Below are 27,179 nucleotides of genomic sequence, written 5' to 3'. Positions count from 1 at the left end.
CGGGCTGAATTTCCTGCTGCTGGGATGTGTGTTGCTGATGCTGGCCGTGCTGCACCCTCCCCTGCCTGCCCTGCCCCAGGCTGTCCCAGCTCAGGTCGCCGAGCACGGCCCCGAAGCCGGGTACCGCCTGGACTTCGGGGAATCCCAGGAGTGGGTGCTGGAGTCCAAGGACGAGGACCAAGAGTACGGCCCTCTGGAGGGTCTGCCGCCCTTCATCTCGCTGCGGGAGGATCAGCTCCTGGTGGCTGTGGCCTCTCCCAGGGCGAGAGGGAACCAGAGCCAGGGCAGGAGAGGTGGCAGCTACCAGCTCATCAAGCGGCTGAGCAGGAGGCCGGACGAGGACGCCCCAGAGAGGGACTGGGCGGCCGAGGAGGAGGACGCGGGGGCATCTGAAGAAGAGGCGCTGACCTCGCTCAGCCTGGAGGAGGCGCTCAGTGCCCGCATCCCCCTGCAGAGGGCGCTGCCGGAGGTACGGCATCCGCTGTAAGTAGGCTCTTGCTTCTCCTTCCCCCGTTCCTGGAGGGCAACCAGCATACTCAGGGATGCAGACCTTCTGCATTCTGCTTCCACTGCCTCAGGGCAGCGCTTCTCCACGTGTGGTCCCTGGACCAGCGGCGGCAGCAGCAGCACCCCTTGAGGACGTGTTAGAGACGCAGAGACAGAAACCCTGGGTGGGGTCCAGCAATCTGTCTTTAACCAGCCTTCCAGGGGAGAACCACCGTCCTAGAGACAGAAAAGGAGGAACCCTTCCTTGTCCCTTCTCTTCCCGTCCTGGGTTCTAGTCCTTCTGTCTCTGTGGATTGTCAAACAGCTTTATCTCTATAACCCAGAGGGGCCTAGAGTGGATGTTCTCCAAGACACTTCCAGTTCCAGCACATTTTAATAGTATGATTGTTGGGTACTTTTATTTTGGATGAAGGTAACAATTGCAGCTAACCTTTATGTGGCTCTTGCCATGTGCCTGACTTTAATCAGAGAGCTTTTCATGTATTGACTCAAAAATCCTTACAACTTATAATGATGGGTGCTAGCACTACGATCATGCCTATTTTATGTGTATGAAAATGAGGCACAGAGAAGCCAAGTGACTTACCCACAGTCACACAGCCAGTAGGTGCCAAAGCAGGGATTTGCTCCAAATTGCCTGAGCCCCCCAGTCTTCGCCCCCTTCCTTAGTCGGTGAAACTAAGGGGACAGGTCCAGGACCCAGGATCTAGAACACTGCACTCAAGCAGCCTGACCTGGCAGGGTGCCCCCACCCCCAGGAGGCAAGCTGGGAAGTAGGATGACATACAGGCTGTGCCCAGGCAAACGGTGGGCTCGTCCTGGACCCCCTGCCCTCCCCACCATTACCATGGCGGGTGCAGAGGAGGGGTCTGGTTACCAGCATCCAGGAGCAGTGCAGCTGGGTAGTTGGGTGACTAGGTCCCTTCCCTATAAGCACTGCTCTTCCCAGAGCCCAGAGTTTCCCGGGAAGCAAACCCATCCTCCAGCCCTCTGGGAGGGAGGATTGGAGTGAAGCAGCAGTTGGGAGCTGGACCACTTACTTCTCAGATCCCTGATGGGACTCCTCTGAGCCTGGCCACTCAGCCACTCGCCCTCAGGGGCGTGCAGATGCAGTCGCCTGGAGGGTGAAGCCTCCTTAGACTGTGTACATCAGAGTCTCACCCATGCCACCAAAGCCCCAGCCCTGATGCTCTGACTCCAGGTCTTGGCTGCAACAGCTCTTTTCAGGCAGCTCCCAGACCCATCCAGGCCCCGCCCCCTCATCAGAGGTTTGTGCTCTCTGCAGCCCTAATTCGTAACACTCATGACAACGAAGCTAAATGGTCATTGATGTATCCGTTTATTCAGTGCCTGCTTCCCTTGTCATGCAGTGAAACTGTAGTCCCAGCACACAGTAAAGAAACGATTGCTGAATGAATCAATATATTGTTTTCCAATTCTTTTGATACATCTTTTCATTGGCCTGGAGCAAGGACATTTTACCAACCAGACACACGGCCTCGATTAAGAGTCTCTGGCTCCCAAAGCTGTGAGTGTGTGTGTGTCTCTGTGTGTCCGTATCGTGCAAGTGTGCGTGCATTGTGTTGTGTGTGTGTCCAATGGATGCTGTGCATGTGTGTTGTGTGTAGTGTGTTAGTGGTGCCCGTGTGCCTGGTGCCTGTGTATGCTGTGATGTGATGTGCACGGGTGCGAGCTGTGTGCTGTCTTGTCATGTGTGCATGTGTGTTGTTGATGTGTCAGTGTTCATGTGTGTATGCATCGTGATTGCGTGACACGTGCACGTATCATGTATGTGGTGCACATGGCATTGTGCCTGTGTGTGTTGTTATGTGGTGCTTGGGCTGTATGTTTTTGTGGTACGTGTGTCATGACTGTGTGCACATGTGTGATATGTATGATGTGCTTGTGTGTGGTGTGTGTTTTACCCATGCGTTGTGTGAGTGGTGTGAAGGGCACGGGTGTATTGTGTGTGTGTGGTTCATGTGTGTATGTTGTGCACGTGGCGTGATGGGCATCCCTACTGTGCTTGTGTGCATGTGTGTGTGCTGTGATGGATGGCTTGTTTGGCGTGTTGTGTGGTCTTGTATTGTGTGTGTGTGGTTCATGTGTGTATGTTGTGCACGTGGCGTGATGGGCATCCCTACTGTGCTTGTGTGCATGTGTGTGTGCTGTGATGGATGGCTTGTTTGGCGTGTTTGTGTGGTCTGTGTACATGTGTATTTGTTGTGAGTGTGCTGCACATGAGCATTGTGTGGTGTGTGCTCCGTGTGTTATGAATGTGTTGTGCAAGCGGTGCGTGTGTACTTTTGCAAGTGTGTTGTCTGTGTTATGCTTGTGGTGTGAAATGCATGGGTGAGTGTTGTGCATGTGTGTGCATGTGTGGATACACTGTCATGCGTGTGATGTGCACGTGTGTATGTGTGCATACGCGTGTGTGCACCACTTCTGTGTGTGCCTCTTCCAGCCAGGGTGACCAACTAGTCTCAATTTGCCTGGACTTTCCCATCACAGTAACCCCTCGGTCCCAGGCTAACCGGGCCGGTAGGTCTCCCCACCCACAGCTGGGTTCTGTCCGGCAGGATGTGGCGCCCTCTTCTGGCCGCAGCCTGTCCCTGCAGCCTGTGTGCCCGGCCTGACACCCCAGACTCCCCTCCCCCAGAAGCACACAGCCACTGGCGCCGCCCCTTCCTGGCAGGCTCCAGGATGCAGAAGGGATTCTCTGCAAAGTAAGGCCACAACCCTCCCTCCAGGGTGCCAGGACTCTCCTTCATCCCATCACTCTATTTATTAAAAAAAATTTTTTTTTAATTGGAGCATAATTGCTTTACGATGTTGTGTTAGTTTCTGCTGTACAGCAATCCGCTATATGTATACATATATCCCCTCCCTTTTGGACCTCCCTCCCCCACATCCTACCCATCTAGGTCATCACAGAGCACTGAGCTGAGCTTCCTGTGCTTTATAGCATGTTCCTGCTAGCTATCTGTTTTACACATGGTAGTGTATATATTTCAAACCTAATCTCCCAATTCATCCCGCCCTTCCCCCCGCTCCGTGTCCACATGTCCGTTCTCTACTCTCCGTCTCTATTCCTGCCCTGCAAATAGGTTCATCTGTACCATTTTTCTAGATTTAAAACTGGGCCCAAATACAACCCATAAAAGAACAGCCATTTCTTAAGCACCTACCCTTTGTGTCTGAGGACACTCTTTATGCCCACCAGATTGCATAGAGCCTGTTTCTCAAATTTCAACATGTATGCAAGTCGCCCCAGGCATCTTGTGAAAATGCAGAGTATGTTGGTAGTTGGCCAGGGGTGCAGCCCCAGATGCGACATTTCTATCAGGTCCCAGCACTGATGGTCCAGAGACCACAGTTTTGAGTAGCAAGGGACTACATCACTAGTTCCCAAACGTATGTGCATGTTAGATTCCCGCATAGTGTTTGTTTAAAATGTGGATTTTTCAGGGCTTCCCTGGTGGCGCAGTGGTTGAGAGTCCGCCTGCCGATGCAGGGGACACGGGTTTGTGCCCCGGTCCGGGAAGGTCCCACATGCCGCGGAGCGGCTGGGCCCGTGAGCCATGGCCGCTGAGCCTGCGCGTCCGGAACCTGTGCTCCGCAATGGGAGAGGCCACAGCAGTGAGAGGCCAGCGTACTGCAAAAATAAATAAATAAATAAAAAGTGTATGAGCAAGTCTGACTTTTCCACTAGCTATACACAACAATCCTATGAACTGTGTATCACTACCTATTCCCTCAGGATAAAAAAAAAAAAAAAAAAAAAAAAAAAAAATGTAGATTTTTCAGACTCCATCGTTAGAGACTATCGGTGGCTCTGAGTTGGAACCCAGAGATCTGAATTTTCACAAGCTGATACTAGACAGTTTGGGGAACCACTGGTATAGATGGTGAGTGGAGAGGTAGTAGGGTTCTGGAAGTTTCCATGGAGGAGATAGTTCTGGGATTGGAGAATAGAGAAGAGAGGCAGAAAGGAACACAGTCCCCTTCATGGCCCAGGGTTTTCCACTTAAACGCAAATGTCAGGTCAGCTGTAGCTGGCTGCACGCTACCTGCCTATGCCAACTTATATTTACCGTTTGGCCCATGTTTCCCTGGTTTATATGCCCGCAACTGTGACTAAATCATACGCCCGTAGAACAGTGGACCTGGGGTTGAATTCTGGATGCCACCCCTTACTGTGTGACCTTGTGTAATCACTCAACCTCTCTGAGCCTCGGTTTCTCCAACTGTAAAATGGCAATGATAATAACACCCTTGCGTAGGGTTGTGGATCAAATGAGATGAAGTGTGTGCTAATTCCCCCCTGCCAGCCCCCCCGCCCCCCAGTGTTCAAGTCCAAACAGAAGATGCTCTTATTGTATTCTCTAGCATAGGACCTAGGAGTGAGTTGGAAAGATGGAGGAAGATTGGAGCAGGCAGCTGTGGGCCTCACACCACTGTCCTTTCTCTGACCCATGAGTTATTTTCTGCCCCTCCAGCTGCTAAGTCATCACAAATTTGGCAGCACATTGGAATTACCTGGGAAGTCATAAGAAGGACTCCTGCGCGGGTCGCACTTTCAGGGATTCTTATTTAGTTGGTCTGGGGTGAGGCCTGGGTGTCCCCTGGTAGTTCCAACGTGCAGCCAGGGCTGAGAACCAGGGCTGCGAGGCACCAGGCACTCCCCCGCCAGTGGGGGGAGGTAGGAAGGCGCATCTCCCCCTCTGCTCACCCCGCCCCGCTCCGGCCCCAGAGGCCCGTTTGGCAGGAGCTTTGTTGTCAAGGAGGAGGGGTGCTGCAGTCCACAGGGTCAGGTCAGTTCCTGGTGGGCAGCGAGACACCCCAGGATGGCTTTGGCACCTGGGCTGCGAAAGAGAGGAGAGGCTGCTGACAGGGCATCATCAGTAAATCTGAAAGAGTGGGCATGCCCCTTGGGGAGGGGTTAGTAGCCTGGGGCAGAGACTGAGGGCTGGAGCCCAGCTCATCCCCCTCCGGCACCAAGAGAGGGAAAACAACCCAGTATGTGTGGGACTTGGCTAGCCAGGTGTCGAAGGGAATCCACAAGCACCAAGCCCCCGAGTCCAGCGTAGCCACGGCCGGGAGCGGCGCCTCCCTGGATCTCCACCCTGGATCCGGCCCCCATAGTGGGGTTGTGGTATAGACAGAGCTGAGTGTGACTCTTTGAGATAGAATGCACTTATGGTGCCCAGTGCAGTGGGGTCTTGTCTTGTGCTTCGGGCCAGCCTCGGGGGTTAGAGCAGAAGTGATCAACCTGCATCTTATCTTTTTTTAATTACTAGGGAAAGCTGGTGTTATTTACTGCAGTGCCACTCAAAGTGTGGGCCTCAGACCTGCAGCATCAGAAATGCAGAGTCTCAGGCCCACTCAGACCTACTGCTTGAAAAATTCTGTTTTTAACAAGATCCGCAGGTGGTTTATGCTCGTGTTAAAGTTTGAGTAAGCTGATGAGGCCTACGGTTCACAGCCCTGCCTGCATGTGAGCGTTTTGTGAATCATCACGGCCAGGCTCCCCACCCACAGGACAACCAAGCAAAATACAACTCACCGGGACTCGCTCTCTAAGTGATTCTTGTGTGCAGCCAGGCCGGGAGCTACTGATCTAGGTCCTCTTAGGTGAAAAGGAACAGAGACACTCATGTGACTGCAGGTGGCAGGGTTGCTTCGAGTCTTCCCAGGGAAGTAAGGAGCAGGGACTGCCCAGGGAAGACTGCAGGCAGTGCAGGAAGGGGACTCACGGGTCACAGTGCTTCTGGGATTGTGCCTTCCTGACATCCTCTGGCAGCTGGAGGCCTGGCACTCACTCCTGTTGCAACTTCCCTGCTGATGTCCTGCTGATGTCTTGTCCTCTACTCAAGCTGTCGTCTAGCACCCACCTGTTTCAGCATCACCCGGGAGCTTGCTCACTAGAGATGCAGACTCTCAGGCCCCACCCCAGACCTCCTGGACCCCAAATCTGCATTTATGGAGATGCCGGGTGATGTGGGTGCCTGTTAATATCTGAGAAGCGCTGGGCTACCTCTTGGCTTCTGCTGCCTCATCGTTGGCTTACTGCCCATTCTGTGACCTGCTACCAGCTGCTGACCCTCGCCGTGTGTCTGAATATCACCTTGAGACCAAGGATCGGTCCGGGGCAGCTGGCCATTCTTGGGGCAGCTGTCCCTGTTAGGTGGAGCTCTTGCACCAGGAGCCTTCAGTGTTCAGACCAGAGACTCCTAGTTGGTACCCATCTTTAGTCCAGGGCTAGGGAGCCAGAATCAGAGCAAAGCCAAGGATGCCTGGAGCCCCTCAGAAGGAGGCTGGGAGAATTCAGAAGACTCCCACAAAGAGAAGGGGATTGCATGCACCTTGTGTGACTTGTCTCCACTGTGGCGACTGACAGGCTGGCAGCCTCAGCCTCACCTACAGGCTCCAGCCCTTCCACATTTCTCTCTCATCTGTAAGCTCCTTTGTCCATCCTTCTAAGGCATCGCCCGCAGGCTGTATCTCCAGCCGCTCTATCCCCAGGTCTGGCCTGGAAATTGGTGTCCCCAAGATGAGCTCTACCAATTAGACACAATGGGCTGAACCTTGGGGTTTTCCCAGAATGCAGGAAATTGGTATTATTGTCCTGTGTCTATAGACAGCCAGCCTATACATCCCTTGAAAGCAAGAACAGTGTCCACCTTCATTCATTGAATAATTATTTGTTTAGCGACTATTAAAAGTGAGAAGGTGAGCAAGCCCCAGCCCCACCCCCAAAGAGCTCAGGGTACACTGAGTGATGCAGACAAGTAACCAGCTGTTACATCGCTGGGCTCAGGGCTGAGACAGGGACGCCCATCTCAGTGGGGGGGCCTCTGCTGATTTGGTAGGAGCAGGGGGTCAGTCACTCCAAACCAGCTTTAGAAAACCCGGCAGAAACCTTTCTACTCTGGCCAGGCAAGGGAAGGGCAGGAGAGGGTTTGTGTCACAGCCAGGCCATCTGGTGCACTGCTGTGACTCATTCTCTTCAGAATCAGCCTCCAAATGCATGTTCTGAGTTCACGGGGGACCCTGGAGCTGCATGAAGTGAGGGCGTGCATCTGTGTGTAAACACAGACGCAGGCTCTCCTGATCTTGGAGTGTGAAGACATAAAGTTTGCACTCATTGAGCAGCTCTCCTGGACCTGAATGATCCCTTTTAATCCAGGCAGCAGCCGTGGGCTGGAGAAAGGTCTCAGACTCCCTGTGCTGGCTAATTAAGGGATATAAATAAATAACAGGGCCAAGATTCAAAGCCACATTGATTTGATTCCAAAGCCCTGGGTCTTTCCTTCCCCACCTGCTGCCACTCAGAAGATGGACAAATGCGGTCAGGGTGGGCTTTTGGACACTTGTATACAAACTGAGACAGTAAAATGTATACATGTATGTATACAAACTGAGACAGTAAAATTTTCACCAGGTATATGGTTGAAGGACAAAGAAAATGCCTCCATTATTTAATAATGAAAACATGGATTTCTTCTTGGATTGCTTCATGAGTACCTGGTGACATTTGGACACTGCTTCACAATGTACAAGAGCTGTTTCTCTGCCCTGCCTCATTCACGCCCCCCAGCAAAGCCGTGGCACAGACAGAGCAGGAAAAACATCCCCACTTGACAGAAAGAACCCAGGTCGCCAGGGGAGGGAAGAGACTTGCCCAGGGCCCCTGCGTGGACCACTTACCTTTTGCTCACTTGTTTGTTTACCTACCTACTTCATTCCCTCAAAGGATTTGAAGATACATTATGAAATACAAAATTGCTACTAATACCATGTTTAGTCAAGATAAAGGGAAGTATACTTTAGAAAATCTTTCCTTCCTTTCCTGGTACAGGCCAAGCCCCTTCCCACCTCCAGGCCTTAGCAGAGGCTGTGACCTCTGCCAAGAACACCTCTCCCCTCTCAGCTGTTGAATAATTCTTCGGTTTTCTGCTTAATAGGATATAAACTCCATGATATCAGAGACTATCTGAGTTTGGGTTCCCCCAAAGCAGACCCTAAGGACAAAGTGTTGTTTTGCAGGTGATGCCTGGGAGCCCGGGTAGGGAGCAGCCAGTGAAAAGTGGGTTTGCAGGCAGTTACCTCTGCAGGCAGCTAGAGCTCAGCCCTGGGGGGAACCTGGGAGACAACATCTCGTTGTTACCCACCCCCACCCTTAGGGTCTGGGTTGCTGGATATTAATACACCAACTCATTTTAGTCACTGACTGAGGGCAGCTCCCAGGGGTGGAGGGAGGTTACTCTCCACCTCTTCAGGCAGCTGGTGCTTAAGGAGAGCATCTCTGGCAGTCGGAGAAAACGCTCGGGCAATTGGAAGTCAGGCTGTGCTGTATTATATGATATCCCCGAGGGGATATGGGCAGGGCACCACAGATTCTGCTTCAAGGATTTTACCTACTTAATTCATCTTCCAGTCCTCACACATAGTAGGTTGTCAGTCAATATCAGTTAAATGACTGGATGGAAAGATGGAAGGTCAAGATCAGAGAGAAAATTCGAATGAAAATAAGCAACCAATGACTAATTATCCTACTTCCTTACTCTGAGCTTCCTGGCAGCCAAAGTGAAAAAGGAAACTCGGTAAGTATCATGATCCTTGTTGCTCAGGAACAGGAAACACACCAGGTCCTCAGAGGAGGAAAAGCTTTTCCTGGCACTTCTATCTGCCAGGAATTTCCCTCCAAAGTTGCATGGAGGGGATAGAAAGTGCTGGAGGAGACAATTCCCCTCCACAGGTGTTACAGAGACTGTAATGCAAAGCAGGTGTCCTGAAATGCCTTCATGTACTGTTCTCTGATCAAAGCTGAGAGCATGATGTCAAGCAGAACTCCACAGAAGCAAATTTCTAAGGCAGCCAAGACAGTGGGATCAAAGTAAGTTGCTTTCTGAGGACTTTACTGAATCAGTGTAGACAGTCCAGAGCTTGTGATGAAACCAATGGATTGCATGTTCTTCAAATAACCACCCCCCCCCATCACAGTCATTGTGATCTGGACATCAGAACCCAAGCCTTATGACTCTGGATCCAGAACATTCTATTAGCACTTCAGTCCAAGATGGGGATATGTATATACTGGTCAAGAGCACAAGGTTTAGAGTCACACCGACCATCAACAATTTGCTGTGCAACTTTAAGCAAGTCACTTAAGCTCTCTGGACTCTAATTTCCTCATCTTTAAAACGGGACTGTGTATCCATTATCTAGTGCTGCGTACACACGACCTCAATATTTAGTGGCTTAAAAATTGGACGTCATAAAATTTTTAATTTTGTGCTTGAAGAAAGTGAAGACACAATCCCAGAAATGGTAGAAAATATTTGCAAATCATATACCTGATTAGGGATTTGTATCAGAATATATAAAGAACCCTTACAATAACAATAAAAAGATATCCAACTTAAAATTAGGCAAAGGATTAGAATAGACATTTCTCCAAAGAATACATAGAAAATAGCCAAAAAGCACATGAAATGATCCTCAAATCATTAGTCAGAGGGAAATGCAAATCAAAATCACAGTGAGGTACCATTTCACCCACACTGGAGTGGCTAAAAAAAAACCCCAGACAATAACAAGTGCTGACAGGGATGTGAAGAAGTTGTTGGTGGAATGTAGAATGGTGCAGCTGCTTTGGGAAACAGTTTGGCAGTTCCTCAAAATATTAAACATAGATTTACCCCATGACTCGGCAATGCCAGTCTTAGCTCTATACCCAAGAGAATTGAAAACATATGTTCACACAAAAACTTATACATGAATGTTCACAGCAACATTACTCATAATAGCCAAAACTGGAAATACTCAAATGTCCGTCAACTGATGAATGGATAAATAAAATACGGTCTATTCAAACAATGGAACATTATTCATCAGTAAAGAGGAATGAAGTACTGATACATGCTTCAACACGATGAACCTTGAAAACATTATATTAAGTGAAAGAAGCCAGACACAAAAGGCTGCGTGTTATATGATTCCATTTATATGAAGTTTATAATCTTGAAGTAGTCCTCTAAAATAACTCTACTTCTTATCCTCATTTTACAGATGAAGAAACTGAGGCCTAGAGAGGTATTCAGGCCTTTGGGAGGCTTGCAAGAAATAATAATAACTAGCATGTATTGAACTGTTACTTATGAGTAAGGCACTGCTCTAAGTACTTTGTATGAATTAACTCATTTGATCCTTCCAACAAACCCATTTCACAGATGAAAACTACTGAGGTTAAGTAAAATGCATGCTCAAAAAGGACTTACTGGAATCAAAAGTATTTCGAAAAATAACAATTGATTACTACAGATGTGACTGGTTCTGCGGATCTGGAAATTGTTGAAGGGAAAGATGGCTATCAGAGAGCTTATGTCACTTGTCTGAGTCACACAAGGACAGATCCAGGATTTGAACTCAATGCCAAAGCTTGATGACACATACGGACTCTTCCTAAGATGCCCTGAACTGTCACAGTGTTTGAGCTCTTAGGGTATCGCATGCCACACCCCCCGTCTCCACGCTATGCTACCACATGGGCCCGTCTGCCCAACCCTAGAGACCCGGTGCTGCCCACAGGCTGATGACCACGGACCGCAGAAGCCCAGGCATGTATCCAGAGCCCTTCTTCCTCCCACGGGGCTCTACACAGCCTACCCTGCCCACAGGCCCCTGCGCCTCCTCACCCCACCCCCCAGAAACAAAAGAATCAATCCTGGTTCCTCTGAAGAGCATCTCCCTGGCCCCGAGACACAGACCTCGCCACCCTCTGTTGATGATACTTAGCACCACACTCAGACCACGGTGAGAGCACTGGCCTTCTCTCAGGAGACCACGGCGCTTGGCCCTGAAAGACCACGGTACCACCACGGCTATTTCCAGTTCATGGCTCTGGGCAGTTCTGTGGTTGCCTGAAGAGGTGTTCCAGCACCACCTGTTTATGTCTTGGAGGCCATGTGAGCACCTTTCCACGGGGCAGGTGAAGGGTCCTCTCGGAGCTGGTGCCAGGACACCTGCCTCCGCGGCTCAGGGAGGTACCGCCCTTGGCCTTGGAAGAGTTTTCAGAAGCCCATTTGCCTTTCAAAGTCCTCCCAGCCTATTGAGCTCATCCCAGCCTTGCCTGTCATCTCTTCACCCACCTCTCTCACCAGGAAGAGAGAACACAGTTATATCTATGCATAAAACCTAGAAGACCCTAGTGGAGGGAGAGGAGGGGAGTCCTCTGAGATTCTCTTTGAAACCCCTGCTCCCCTGGTTTGTCCTCTTCCTTTCCCCCTCTCCTATGCATAGAAGAGTCAGGAACACAGAATTTCAAGGCTGGAAGAGCCTTCGTGATCCATTCTGCAGTGATAATACATCCTCTGATCATGGCAGCGAATACTTACACAGCGCTCAGTGCCAGCACCGTTCTTAGTGCTTCGTGAAAAAGCCATCTCATCTTCACAGCAGCCCTGCAACACAGGGGCTACTGTCACCCGCCTGCAGAAACCAAGGCCCCAGGAAGCCACGTTACTTCATGGGAACTGGTTCCACTTTGGATGTATTATTTGACCATCCCTGAAATCAAGCTGTAAAGATTCATGTATATATTCATTATTTTATTCATCTTTGGGATGCTTCTAAGGACACTGTCATCTCTTGAGGGACTTCTTTCTAAAGTCCATAGGAATTTCTTTTAGAAATTAGTGCTAGGTGTAAAAACTAGTGAAATCTAAATGAGGTCTGTATTTGAGTTAATAGTATTGAACAATGTCAGATTCCTGGTTTGGATCATTGTGGATCATTCGGCAAAGCTGGGTGAAGATAACACGGGAACTGTCTGTACTATTTTTGCAACTTCTTTTGAGTCTTAAATGATTTCAAATGAAAAAGTTATAAATTAAAAAAAAAGTCTAGAAAGAACATTGCTTTCCCTAAAATATCTGGTATGTAACTTTTCTGATGGTAATAATTCTATTGCAGAATAAACCTCCCATTTTACTTTGGCTACCAGGAAACTCAGGGTCAAATTTTAGATTCTCTCTAGAAATACCAAGGCCCTTTTGACCTATGAATGTATGTTCTTTCTCCAGATGTTGACTTTCTACTTGTCAGCTAAAGAAAAATGCACAACCTAAGAGTTGCCAGTTATGTTTTATTTGGGAACCTTACTGAGGACCATAGCCTGGGAGACAGGCTCTCAAATAGCTCTGAGGAACGGCTCCAAAGAGGTAGGGGAGGATATATAGGAGGTTTTGCTGAAAACAAACAAACAAACAAACAGACAAACCATGGAGTTGAACATCAAAAAATAACTGCTAATCACAAAACACAGACATCTCAAGTTAATGATTTTAGTGCTTTTCTAAGTAAGGGAAGATGCAAAAGTCTGGGCTCATTAAAATTATTCCTTAGATAAGTATCTTAAGTATCCTCTTTTTCTGCATCCTGAATCCCCTCAGGGTGCATTGTGGGTGAGGAATGCACTGGCTGTTGGCTTGATGACTACAACGTTCTTTTCTTTTTACTGGAATGGCAGGCGACATTCTTTGTCCGCACACTCTTACTTCTGTTTCCCTACTCTTGACTTTTCAGCCTTATTTTTTCTTTTACCGTTATTTTATGGTACATATTTCTTGAGAGTGACTTTAAATACTTTATGAAAAGAAATAGTGTATAAATACAGAAACAATAAGACAATTGTCACAGCTACCTTATGAGATGTTCATGCGCTTTTTTAATTGTCTAAGATTTCTGTTTTACCATTAAGTTAAAGCACTTAACTAGTATCAATCCCCCACCACGTAGGATTTTGCCCAGAGAGTCACGGGCAGGTTTCCAGAGTGTTGAGAGCTCCAGCTTTGGCTGGGATGCACCCGGCAGAGGGATGTCCAGCTGGTGAGCAGCTCGGGCTGACCCTTCAGGTGGCATCTCCCCCGAGCAGGGCCAGCCTCCTCTGATCATCCCTCTGTGTGCAGTCCCACCAGCACAGATACCTTTAGATGGTGGAAGTTTGAGGTCCTTGAGACAACCCCAATTCAAATGCAAATACTCCTCTGAGGAGGGACCAGTGGTTTCAGCAGCTGCAACCTAGAAAGGAGCACTCTGGAAGTGCATTTTAGGAAAGTGCCTTTTGTGGACAATGTGAGCCACACACTGCTCCATGGATCAGATTGTTATTAGAATTCATTCCACTGTGGATTCGCTCAGAGCTCTCAGCAGACCCGGTGCACAACAAATATAGAGCATCCCATTCACCTGGAGAGGAAAGTGGGACCTGACAGCCTCTGGGCAGAGGCCACACCACACACCACACTGCCCCACAGGTTAAAAGATAAAAGATAAAGAGAGGATTCTAAAGGCAGAAAGAGAAAAACACGAGTTCCTTACAAGGGAACCCCCATAAGGCTGTCAGTTGGTTTCTCTACAGAAACGTTCAGGCCAGAAGGAATGACAAGATATATTCAGAGTCCTTAAGGGGAAAAATCTGCAACCTAGGATACTCTTCCCAGCAATTTTATCATTTAGAATAGAAAGAGAAAGAAAGAATTTCTCAGGCAAGCGAAAGCTAAAAGAATACAGCAATACTAAACCTATCCTAAAGGAAGTATTGAAAGGTCTTCTCTAAATAGAAAAGAATCTATAGGAAAGAGAAAATCACAGTTGGAAAGTAAATCATTTAAATAAGCCAGTACACAGATTTTTTAAAAATTAAAAATTTTCTGTTAAAGCGATCATAACCACAATGAACAGCAAACGAATGAAAATGAAGATGTAAAATCATAAAATCATCAAAATAATAAAATATGAAGGAGAGTAAAGAAATATAGATTTTTTCCCTAGAATGTGTTTGGGTCTATATGACTACCAGTCTAAAGCAATTAGATATAGGGAGATGAGTTAACGTACTTGAAAAGCAGGGTAACCACACATCAAAAATACACAATAAAGTCACAAAAACCAAAAAGAAAATAACATAAGCATAATATGAAGAAAATCATCAAACCAGAAAAGGAAAAAGAAAAAGAAAAAGAGACAAAGGAGAAATTTAAAATCAATGGGAAAACAAGGTTAAAATCGGCAATAAATACATAGCTATGAATAATTACCTTAAATGTCAATGGATTAAATGCTCCAATCAAAAGACACAGAGTCGGGCTTCCCTGGTGGCGCAGTGGTTGAGAATCTGCCTGCTAATGCAGGGGACACGGGTTCGAGCCCTGGTCTCGGAGGATCCCACATGCCGCAGAGCAGCTGGGCCCCTGAGCCACAACTACTGAGCCTGCGCATCTGGAGCCTGTGCTCCACAACAAGAGAGGCCGCGACAGTGAGAGGCTCGCACACCACGATGAAGAGTGGCCCCTGCTTGGCACAACTAGAGAAAGCCCTTGCACAGAAACGAAGACCCAACACAGCAAAAATAAATTAAAAAAAAAAAATGACACAGTCTCGAAAAAAAAAAAGACACAGAGTGGCAGATTGGATTACCAAAAAAAAAAAACAAAACCTACAGTATGCTGCCTGCAAGAGACCCACCTTAGGGCAAAGGACACGCATAGATTGAAATGTTGATTAACATGTATTATGTGTCAGATGCTGTACTAGATTATAGAAATACAAAAATAAAGAAAATAGTGTCCCTACTCCCAAACCGATGATCTTTCATGTTCACAGGACACTTACTATGTACCTCGTCCTGTTTAAGCCTCACAACAGCTCTAAGAGGTTGGTAATATTGTCATTCATTCCCATTTTACAGATTAGGCCAGTCATCTGCCGAGAATGGTGGTAATACCTCTCAACTGCTACGGGAGAGGCATGGGTTAACACTGTAAAGAAGCTCTCGGAACCCGAGTCCTGGGAGATAGTGGACAGCACTTCTGTCCGGGTGTAATGGGTTCTCTTTGTGTGGAAATTCTGAGAAAACCCAGAGAGAGCCGGTGAGTTGGGAGGAGAGCCATTGGCTGAAGAAGCCCCAGCCAGGGCCTGCTCTTCCCCTCAGCGCCCTGCTGCTCTTCCCTGCAGGTGTCTGCAGCAGCATCCCGCAGGCGGCCTGCCCACAGCCAGCGTCATCCTCTGTTTCCACGATGAGGCCTGGTCCACCCTCCTGAGAACCGTGCGTAGCATCCTGGACACAGCGCCCAGGGCCTACCTGAAGGAGATCATCCTGGTGGACGACCTCAGCCAGCAAGGTGCCCGCGGGCTTCCTCCAGGTTCCCTGGGGAGGGCCTGGACCCTGGGGGGTTCCCCTGGCACAGACTGGGGTTTGGAACCTGTGCAGGCAAGGTTCCCCAAAGCAGACCTGCAGATGGGATGCAGGCGCAGGTAACTCATTAGTGAAGAGCCCCAGGGGCACTGCTTCTCTGTGAATACTAAAGACGTATTCTGCTCGTTGAATCCTCAGATGCAGAGCCCTCAGACTCAAAGGGCTGACTACGCTGTCTTTTTAGATAAGGCACTTGAACATCTGCAGATTTTGGTATCTGCGGGGGGTCCTGGAACCAATCCCCTCACCCAGATACTGAGGAACAACTATACATTGTTCTTTCCATCTCCACTAGTTTGCTTATCTGGGTGTACTCAGCATGCCCATACACATAGCATTTCTGATCTTGCATACAAAGCCTAACAAGCTTGTCTCATCCTGTCAACTCTATAGATTGTCATTCCTAAAAGAACGTTTAGACTTTTGGTCTCAATTTCCTACCTCCCATTTTCTCTTCGACCCACTGCATTGCCCAGTCACCGCTACCACTGAAGTGAGACCGCTTTGGCCAGTGCCACCAATGACCTACTGGCAGTCACATGAAATGGACCCTCTGTCTTTGACTTCCTTGACCACTGTGTCTTAGATCAGGTACCCTAGAAGCAGAGCCTGAGATGGGGCATCATGTGCATGTGATTTGGCGGGGGCGGTGCCCTCAGGGGAACACTGTAGGGGAGTGGGGAAAGCAGGAGAGGCAGAGGAAGGAGCTGAACTTAGATGTGGTGTCAGACGAAGTTCAGCCACAGCCTGATCCCAGGGGGAGCTCTGCAGTGTAAAATGCACCTCAGCATCTGTCTTGCCTTGAGGCAAGGGAGCAGGCTTAGTACCCCGGCAATGGCGGGTCATTGACTCTGGCATCTGGGGTGAGGGGTATCATTCTGCATGACTCCCTGCCACTTGCAGGACAGGTGGTTCCTATACTCTAGGGCACATTTCCAGGGAAGGCTGCTGATTGCCGTTAGCAGCCAGCCCACAGCAGCTGGGCACCTGCAAAGCAAACCAGATCAGTAAAAGGGATCTCAGGGCTTCTGAGTAGGGCACCAGCAGTATCTGCTTCAACCTCACTGCTGCATTTAGAGAATGTGAGCGAGTTCTCTCCTCTCTTAGTTTTACGACACCATTTCTTTTGGTGTTTAGTGGAGAGAATCCTGACCCACCGAAACTAACGAAGCATTTTATACCTTCACAACCACCACCATGTACGTGCTGCTCGGGACTCTTGTGCTCACCACAGCTCCCAAGATAGACCTGTTGACAATGATCCTAGTGAGGGTCATCGCGATCTCGTGGGCTGTGGCATCTGTGACCCCACTGTCCTGTTGCTTCCAGGACAGCTCAAGTCGGCTCTCAGCGAGTATGTGGCCCGGCTGGACGGGGTGAAGCTGCTCAGGAGCAACAGGAGGCTGGGCGCCGCCAGGGCCCGGATGCTGGGCGCCGCCAGGGCCACTGGGGACGTGCTGGTCTTCATGGACGCCCACTGCGAGTGCCACCCGGGCTGGCTGGAGCCCCTCCTGGCCAGAATAGCTGGTGACAGGTAACTCATCCCCGGGGGCTGCAGAGCAGGAGATGGGAGAGGGGGAAACAGTCCACAGCCTGAGCCGCTCAGAGAACACCCACCCATCACTGCCTGTGCTGACTGCCAGCTCTAGTGCCCAAGCCAAGGAGTAAGAGTCATGGCCAGAGAAAAAGGAGGGGTCGCACCTGAGCAGCAGAGCTCTGGGAAGAGGGAATTCAGAGTTTTTTGCTTCTCAGTATAAGATACTTCTCACAAACACGGAGAATTTGCGTGAATTTCCAAAATGACTTTATACATTGCAGAGTTCCTGGGGAAAATAAAGAGTGGGTGAGATGAACTAGGGTTCATTGTTCCTTGCAGTAAAAAGTTTGGTTGGTAAGTTTGCAACTGCAGGTAGCTTTTGGCTCTCTGGACAGTGGTGCCTTGGTTGACCTCACGTATTTCAGTTAGCTGGTGTTTGTTGATGGCTCCATTGAAACCCAAACGCTTGACCTCCTGGAGCTTAGAAAGGCTTAAGAGAGGATCGATCTTGTGTCTGCCTGAGAGTTAAAACTCAGTTCACAAGTGACAGGATGATGGAGTGAGCCCTCTCCTAGCTCCTTCCAAGTCAGACAGGGAAGCTTTGCTATTTTGTTTTAAGTCAAGTCCAAGAACACCAGCTACATCTGTAGATTCGAAACACAAAGCTAAATATAAGATTTTTTTTTTAACCACCTTTTTTCGAGTCCCTAGACTGTAGTTACTTCCTAATTCAGCCCTGGTTGGGCATCCGCTATGGTCCATGGTAATGAAAACCAAAACAAGGAAACATCTTTCACTTCATTCATTGACATTTTGTTCTTTATCTCTATCCAAAATGTACTCAAGGAGGCTTATGATGAATCACTTACGTATCTGGCTAAAATAGAAGGGAAAGGAGATTTCAGAAAGGAAAAGATAGTGTTAGAAATCGGGGATAGGGACTTCCCTCGTGGCGCAGTGGTTAAGAACTCGCCTGCCAATGCGGGGACATGGGTTCGAGCCCGGGTCTGGGAAGATCCCACATGTTGTGGGGTAACTAAGCCCGTGCGCCACAACTACTGAGCTTGCTCTCTAGAGCCCCCGAGCCACAGCTACCAAGCCCGTGCGCCACAACTACTGAAGCCCGCACGCCTAGAGCCCGTGCTCCGCAGCAAGAGAAGCCACCGCAATGAGAAGCCCGCGCACCGCAACGAAGAGCAGCCCCCACTCGCCGCAACTCGAGAAAGCCCGTGCGCAGCAACGAAGACCCAACACAGCCAAAAATAAAGAAAGAAAGAAATTTATTTTAAAAAGTAAAACATACAGGGAAATCTGGCAAATTTAAGTTTAAAAAGAAAAGAAAGAAATCAGGGATAATACAGTTATCAGAAGTGAGCTTTACGTATGACTGAGCCTCCAGCAAGACAGAGTAAAAAGAGAAATTCGATGAATTGTAGGGTGATCGTTTTCTGATGGAGAGGGATGTACACCTTTTATCAAGAAGGACACAGCTCAGAGGTCTGGGACGAATTGACTGTGTGGACGCTGGAATGCAGTTTCCTTTCTTGTCCTGTTACCATGACTAAGATGGCACAAACTTGAGGGGGTTCTTTAGAATTCAGCCACACAGCTTCCCTGGCTCTTGAGTCTAAAATTCCACAAAGTGCTTTGCCAGTAGCCAAACACATCTCGATTGCTCAGCTCATTCCACAGTAAGCGGAGACTTGGGATGGTGCCCTCCTTTCCTCCTTGACCTTGCTTCTCACTTTTCTTAGGCCCACGCGAGGGGCCCCAAAATAGTGGAGGCCAGAGAGATTAAGTTCCCCTTACCTTCCAGAGGGAACAATGTGAAAAGTGCAGGAAAAGCATATCAAGATCCTTGCTGTAAATATAAACCCCATGACTCTTCATGCCAAGGCCAGTCACTTGAGGCCGCAGATTAAAGCAGATCGTTGAATCCCAGGACCACCCTGGCCCTCTGCATAAGGGCTGGGCTCGTGCCAGCCCTGACTGTCTCTGAGGTGGATGGAAATTGATGGGAGTATGAACGGCATGGCGGCATCTCTTTTCCAGGAATCTTCCTTTTCTTAGACTGGTAACTTCCAGCACCCCTGAGTTCAGGCCTGATTCATTGCATGGTACGGATTTTAGAAGAAACTATTGTGAGAGGTCAGAAAAAAAATGTGAGTGAGATACTGACTAGGTAGAGGGCAGCTCCTGCTACATCTAAGTGATTTCTTGTTTAATTAAAAGGCAGAGTTTCCAACCTGTACCAATTTCCCATATCACCCTCTCTGAGGTCATGTAATCCCAGGCTGTGCAAAAAAATTGGGATAAAATACAATTACCAGGGCTTCCCTGGTGGCGCAGTGGTTGAGAGTCTGCCTGCCGATGCAGGGGACGTGGGTTCGTGCCCCGGTCCGGGAAGATCCCACATGCCGCGGAGCGGCTGGGCCCGTGAGCCGTGGCCGCTGAGCCTGCACGTCCGGAGCCTGTGCTCCGCAACAGGAGAGGCCACAACAGTGAGAGGCCCGCGTACTGCAAAAAAATAAAAAAAATACAATTACTAAGAGCAACAGTAAATGAGCAAATCAACCTAGACTCACGACTTTGCTGAGAGACGCCACGTACTCATACATACACACACTTCAACAATGAGGACCCTTTGGGGGCTTGACAATCCTGATTCCTCAAGCCAATGAAGTTTTATGATCCGGGGAGGAACAAGCACTAGACCCTAGAGCAGGGGCCCGTGAACCCTCTGCCGCTGTGCATGATATTTTGTATATGTGCCTACGATTATTTTTCTGGGGAGGGGTCCATAGATTTCCCCTGATTCTCAGAGGGATCACAGACTCCCCAAAGAAGAGCCACAGTCCTAGAGCATTACAGCTGGGAAAGACCTTTGTGAGAAGTAGTTCACCCTCCCATTTTATGAATCAGGAAGCTGAGGCCCAGAGAGGTGCAACGGCTATATCTCAAGATCATACAGCTCATTAGTGGCAGAGCTGAGCCTACGTCCCTATTCCCCTGGGTCTGTTTTATCCTGAGAGGTTTTTTGTTTTTGTTTTTTGGGGGTTTTTTTTGCGGTACGTGTGCCTCTCACTGTTGTGGCCTCTCTCCTTGCGGAGCACAGGCTCCGGACGCGCAGGCTCAGCGGCCATGGCTCACGGGCCCAGCCGCTCCGCGGCATGTGGGATCCTCCCAGACCGGGACACGAACACGCGTCCCCTGAATCGGCAGGCGGACTCTCAACCACTGTGCCACCAGGGAAGCCCTATCCTGAGAGGTTTTTAAAGAAAGGGGCAGGCATGCTTTTTAATGAAATAGGCCCCCGATTCCTTATGGAAAAATATATTTTCTAGGAGAGTACTGTTCAGTAGAAATAGAACATGAGCCACAGATATAATTTAAACATTTCTAGTAGTCCCATTACAAAAGAAAAAGAGACAGATGAAATTAATTTTAAGAAAATATTTTAGTAAACCCAATATGTCCAGAATATTATCATTTCGATATGTAATCTGAGATTTGTACATCTTTTTTTTTCAAACTAAGTCTTCTAAATCCAGTGCATATTTTACACTTACACCACATCTCAGTTCGGACAGATGCTATTTTAGGTGCCCAGTAACCGCATGTGGCTGGTAGCTCCCATATTGGGCAGCATGTGTCTGGATTATGTTTCTGTCCCCCAGCAAGTGGAGGGTGTGTATCCCTTATCTGATTCCACGATTCTTTCCAGGAGCAGGGTGGTGTCTCCAGTCCTGGACGTGATTGACTGGAAGACTTTCCAGTATTACCCCTCCAAGGACCTGCAGCGCGGGGTATTGGACTGGAAGCTGGATTTCCACTGGGAGCCTTTGCCGGAGCGAGAGAGGAAGGCCCTCCTGTCCCCCATCAGCCCCATCAGGTGAGGCTCCTTCACTCAGCCTGCTTTGCTTTTACTTTCTCAGGGTGGACTCAGCACCAGACTGCCTGGGCTAATCCCGGTTCTCCTAGTTTCCTAGCAAGTTACTTAATCAGTAAATTGGGAATAGTAACGGTACTTACCTTATAGGGTTGTTGTGAGGTTTGAATGAGCTAATATACGAAAAACATTCAGAAAGTGCCAGACACACAGCTATAGGTGTTAATATTCTTACATTGTTATACGAATGGAGTCCAGCGAAGCTTCCAGATACTGGAGTGGAAAGTGGAAGCACCTTGTCTGGGGCCTCAATCCAGCTCTGTCTTACCAGGTAACACTGGAGTTTCCCTGCCTGGGGTGCTTTCTTGGTAAAAAGGAAGAATTCAGCCGGGTGAATGCTAGGACACCATAAGTCTCAAAATATGTCCAACTTTATGGTTTGCTTCTCACGTGTTTGGTTTTGGGACAACTATTCTATTTAAGTCAATGTTCTAGATACGTTCTGCTTTATAACAAACCATCCAAACTTAAAGGCGTGAAACAGCTGTTTTATTAAGAGCACGGCCTCTGGGCTGTGAATTCTGAAAGGGAGCATCGGCATTGGCTGTCTCTGCTCCACGGCGTCTGGGGCCTCAGCAGGACTCTCCTTTACTAGACTAGACTGGCTGGAAATGACAACAGCTCTGGGCAGGAGTCCCCTGGAGTTTGACGCTGGCCGTCGCTGGGACCCAGCGGCAGCTTCTTCCCTGTTCTCTCCTTGAAGTCACTGAAGGCAGGTTAGTTGGGATTTCCTACACCCCGGCATTGGGTTCGGAGAGCAAGTACCCGAAAGAGCCAGGCAAACCAAGCTGTATCCCCCGACCGATTAAAAAAATAATTTATTGAGGTGAAATTCATATAACATAAAACGAACCATTTCAAAATGAACAATTCAGTAGCATTCAGTACATTCACAATATTGGGCAGCCACCACCTCTTTTTAGTTCCAAAACATTTCCATGATTCCAAAGGAAAATCCCTTACTTAGTGTCTCCAGCTGTCCCCTTTCCCCAGCCTCTGGCAATGCCCAATCTACTGTCTGTCTCTATGGATTTATCAGTTCTGGGTATTTAATATCAATGGAATCGTACAATAGTTAACCTTTATGTGTCTTCTCTCACTTACTGTGATGTCTTAGAGTATGTATCCCCTTTTATAACTGAGTCTCAGAAGTCGCCTAAGGTCACTTCCTCCAAAGTCACAGGCCCACCCATGTCCACAGGAAGGAGACTTGGACCCACCTCTCAGGGGGGGTCAATGTCAATGTCACGTTGTAAGAAAAGCCCTGTGGGATAAGGAGTCTGCCACAGCTGACCTGCCCAGTGCCAAGCAATTACCCAAGTTGTTTCCAAATGCCTAGTCCAGGGACACGAAGTGAAGGCATTAGGCACAAACAGGACTTCCAAGGGTCTGCCCGAGGGTGTGCAACTCTCACAGCTGACATGTGATAAACCATGAGCTTAGATACGCAAAAAATATTTCTTTTTATTTTCTACTAACCGGACTTAGGCAATTTCTGTCTTGACCCCTGCTTCCTAATGGCAGAAACCTTCCAGACAAATTAGACAAATTCAGTGATAGCTTAGTCATCTCATCTTTAAATCTGTCATCCATGCTTGTCCACCCTCCTGTCCCCCTGGGGTTGACTTTGAGCTCCAGGCTTCTGTCAGGGAGGTGGGTGGGGAGGGAGTGCCCCGCCTCAGGCTTTAGCTGTCCTGCATCGGTGTTCACCACGATGCACTTTCACTGGTCGTGGCCTCCGATGCGGGGCTGGCACGCTGTCCCCAATGGCCTGCACCTTCCACGTGGCATCTGCTGAAGTCCCAAATCTTCTCCTGGTCCCCGTAGCACAGCACACGCTGGTGTGCTGATGGGCCAGGGGCCTCCATGGAACTGCACCTACCACCTTCTGCCTGGATCCCCAGGGTACCACCTAGACCCGTCTCCCGGGACCGAAGGTGGTCAGGGGGTTCCTGAACTCCCAGGGCAGCCAGATGGGAGGTGGGCAACATGCCCCCTGCTCTCTGATTCCCAAACAACAAGCACGGGATCCTCTTCTTCCAGGAGTTAACCCCGAAGATGTAAAGGTGGACACGAGGTCCTTCTCAGGGATCTACCTGCATCTTTGTCTCTTGGTCTCCCCACGGGCTCTCTCTTCTCTCCTCAGGGTGGAGGATATTATCTAGTTTGGACATAGAAAATACTGGCTCTGTGAGGATGATCCCTTATCTTAGGCATAGGCAGCGGCTTTGTCATTCAAACTTCAAAGCTCAGAGTCTGGTGCCTTCGTTCTTGGCTGTTGGGCCATGTTGTAGTCAGCTCCGTGGTCATAAGAAAATACTGCATGTTGGGTGGCTTAACCCACATTAAATTTATTTTCTCACAGTCCTGGAGGGTAGAAGCCCAAGATCAAGTTTCTGGCCAATTTGGTTTTTGGTGAGACTTCTCTTCCTGACTTGCACACAGCCACCTCTCCCTGTGTCCCCACATGACAGAGAGGGGGCCCTGGGGTCTCTTCCTCTTCTAAGGGCACCGAGTCTATCAGATCAAGGCTCCCCCCTTATGACCTCGTGTATCCTTAATTCCTTCCTCAGAGGCCCCATCTGCAAATACAATATACGCTGGGAGATAGGGCTTTGCCATGTGAATTTGGGAGGGACACATACATTCAGTCTGTAACAGGCCAATACCAACCTTGGGCCTTGTATACCCAATGGGGAAGTTTCATGGTATTAAGATGTAACTATGAGGGGTCAGGGTGCAGAGCCAGATAGATTTCACCTCCTTCCATCATAGGTATGAATCCTGAAAGTGCAGAGAGCTCTGAATGCTTCCTAATCTCTTTACTGGTCCATCAGCCTCTTCTGAGCACCTGTTTCATGCCAGACACTCTAAGGGCTGTGGACACAAAGAACTGAAAGAGAAGTTTCCAGACCTCTTCGATTTATGGTGTGGGGAGGGTAGTAGATCGGTGAGCAGTATGAGGGGTACCGGACAGAGGGGCCCACAGGGAGTTAAGAGAGGTGCTCGCTTGAGGGAACAATTTATTCTGCTCCTGCCGAAGCAAAGGGATTCTATTGAAGAGAACAGACTTCTCAGAGAAACTTTCCCCAACCTGAGGCAAAGGCACTTTGACCCCAGGCATCAATCCTCTCTGGAACCTTCTTCTAAGCTTCAGGGCCTCTCTGATGGCCAAGGTCACTGTAGGTCACCTTGACCTACCATCGGCCAAAGTCAGCACCAGAGAGAGCCCAGCCACCTTTGCCCTCAGCAGCCGGTCCTTCCCTGAGACCCGGCTGCTACTTGGGCCCCCACGGAGGCCTCAGGCTCCCTATCCAGGGCCCAGATCCCTCCTCACACACATTCATACTTTTCTACCCATGTCTTCCCCACCCTGAATACTCTGACTTCATGGCTTCCCTCATCAGTCTGGTGAGAGAGCACGAAATGAGGAATTAGGACAAGGTTTGGTACAGACTCTATACAGATGCTAAGAAAATTCGAGAAAGGGTATCATCATTTGTATACTTGCAAATGATAGTATTAAGGAATATTTACTGAACATATATTATGTGCTTAGCTAATGCTGTAAACATAGTATATATATTAACTCAAACCTTACCATAATTCTGTAAAGCAGTTATTGTTACTAATTACTGTTATTAATCCCATTTTACACGTGTGAAAAGTGAGGTATATAGACAGTAAATTACAGATGAGAACCCCAGAGGTTGCCCAGTTCCATAAGATTGTTAAGAGGTAGATCCAGGGTTAAAACCCTTATGGCCTGGGGCTTCCCTGGTGGCGCAGTGGTTGAGAGTCCGCCTGCCGATGCAGGGGACGTGGGTTCGTGCCCCGGTCCGGGAAGATCCCACGTGTCACGGAGCGGCTGGGCCCGTGAGCCATGGCCACTGAGCCTGCGCGTCCGGAGCCTGTGCTCCGCAACGGGAGAGGCCACAACAGTGAGAGGCCCGCGTACTGCAAAAAAACCCCCCAAAACCCAAAAAAACCCTTATGGCCAGCCTCCTGACACAACACTCTTCACGGCTCTGATCTGCTGTGTTTTTTTGTTTTGTTTTTAAATTTATTTACTTGTTTATTTTTGGTTGCGTTGGTCTTCTTTGCTGTGTGTAGGCTTTCTCTAGTTGTGGCAAGCAGGGGCTACTCTTTGTTGTGGTGCGTGGGCTTCTCATTGTGGTGGCTTCTCTTGTTGCGGAGCACAGGCTCTAGTCACACCGGCTTCAGTAGTTGCAGTGCATGGGCTCAGTAGTTGTGGCTTACGGGCTCTAGAGCACAGGCTCAGTAGTTGTGGCACACGAGCTTTGTTGCTCCACAGCATGTGGGATCTTCCTGGACTAGGGCTCGAACCCGTGTCCCCTGCATTGGCAGGTGTATTCTTAACCACTACGCCACCAGGGAAGTCCCCTCTGCTGTGTTTTAAATACAAGTTTTAAATACAGTCTGTCATCCCCAGATACCCATGTCAGTTCAGGACATGGTTTACTGCCAGATGCATCACGAAAAAGCACTTGATTTTCAGAGATCTTTGGATTTTGGCATGCACATGTGCTTTACATGACATTTCTTTTAATCCCCACAAAACCCTATCATGAAACACTATTACTGTACCCGATTAGAGGTAAGGAAATTGAGACCAGACAGGTTATCTGTATCATCCAAGATCTTACAAATTGTGAGTGGTAGAATTGGAAATTGTATCAAGTAATAACTACACTACTGGTTTTTAGTATTGTGGTATAACTTAGTATTTTTAATAACCTAAAGGTCAGTAGTTTTGTTAATGTAAGACTATTTTCTTAGTAATTAAAAAAAAAATCTGAACTCTGAGTCATTCACTCCTTGAGATATACCCAGAGTTTGGCTGCATTAAAATTTGTTCTCATATGGAGGTTCCTTAAAAAACTAAAAATAAAATTACCGTATGACCCAGCAATCCCACTACTGGGCATATACCCAGAGAAGACCATAGTTCAAAAAGACACACGTGCCCCAATGTTCATTGCAGCACTATTTACAATAGCCAGGTCACGGAAGCAACCTAAATGCCCATCGACAGACGAATGGATAAAGAAGATGTGGTACATATATACAGTGGAGTATTACTCAGCCATAAAAAGGAACGAAATTGGGTCATTTGTAGAGATCTGGATGGATCTAGAGACTGTCATACAGAGTGAAGTAAGTCAGAAAGAGAAAAACAAGTATCGTATATTAACGCATATATGTGGAACCTGGAAAAATGGTACAGATGAACCCGTTTGCAGGGCAGAAATGGAGACACAGATGTAGAGAACAAATGTATGGACACCAAGGGGGGAAAGTGGTGGGGAGGCAGGGGGTGGTGTGATGGATTGGGAGATTGGGATTGACATGTATACACTAATATGTATAAAATGGATAACTAATAAGAACCTGCTGTATAAAAAAATTTTTTAAATAAAATTTTTTAAAAAACCAAAAAAACCCCCAAAAACAACAGCAATGAAAATTTGTTCTCTTTTGAATAAAGAGATCGTGGTTCAAAAGCCTCTGGCTCCATCCTCCCCAGTTAAACCCTTCTGAGGGATGCTGTTGCCATCTTCATTCCCTCACTCGGGATTCCAGCTTTCTGTGTTTTTAAGTCATGTGTATTTCCCCCGGAGCAGATGGGGACCTATCTACTTCCAGAGTCTCTGGGGGATTCATCTTAGAATTGGAGAGGGGGTGAATGGTCACGAAGCAAACAAGAGGGTGAGATCAGGGGTGAGGGAAGAAAGAGGACTGCCGGTTCCCTTGGTCCATTAGTGCTGCCGGCCTTAGGGCATCTTATTTAACCAAGGTCTCCTTCCCAAAATCTTGCCAGAGGGGCCTCTTCCTAAAGGAGCAGTACCGGAGGATGGGGTATAAAAGGCCCAGGCAATCTCTTTTTTTTTTTTTTTTTTTTTTTT

General features: G+C 48.4%; 1 protein-coding gene across 1 annotated transcript in view; it reads left to right on the top strand.

Annotated features, from left to right (window-relative positions):
- Positions 1 to 27,179, top strand: part of GALNT15 (polypeptide N-acetylgalactosaminyltransferase 15) — a 37,839-nt gene that overhangs the window by 394 nt on the left and 10,266 nt on the right. Inside the window, exons 2-5 of the mRNA XM_007470625.1 lie at positions 4 to 483; positions 15,526 to 15,692; positions 17,096 to 17,300; positions 21,028 to 21,195. Of these exons, the coding sequence (XP_007470687.1) occupies positions 4 to 483; positions 15,526 to 15,692; positions 17,096 to 17,300; positions 21,028 to 21,195 (1,020 nt within the window). The remainder of the gene's footprint in view (positions 1 to 3; positions 484 to 15,525; positions 15,693 to 17,095; positions 17,301 to 21,027; positions 21,196 to 27,179) is intronic.

Source organism: Lipotes vexillifer, unplaced genomic scaffold (genome assembly GCF_000442215.2).
Source record: "Lipotes vexillifer unplaced genomic scaffold, Lipotes_vexillifer_v1.1 scaffold418, whole genome shotgun sequence".
NCBI lineage: Eukaryota > Metazoa > Chordata > Mammalia > Artiodactyla > Lipotidae > Lipotes > Lipotes vexillifer.
This window is presented reverse-complemented; position numbering and strand designations above follow the sequence as displayed.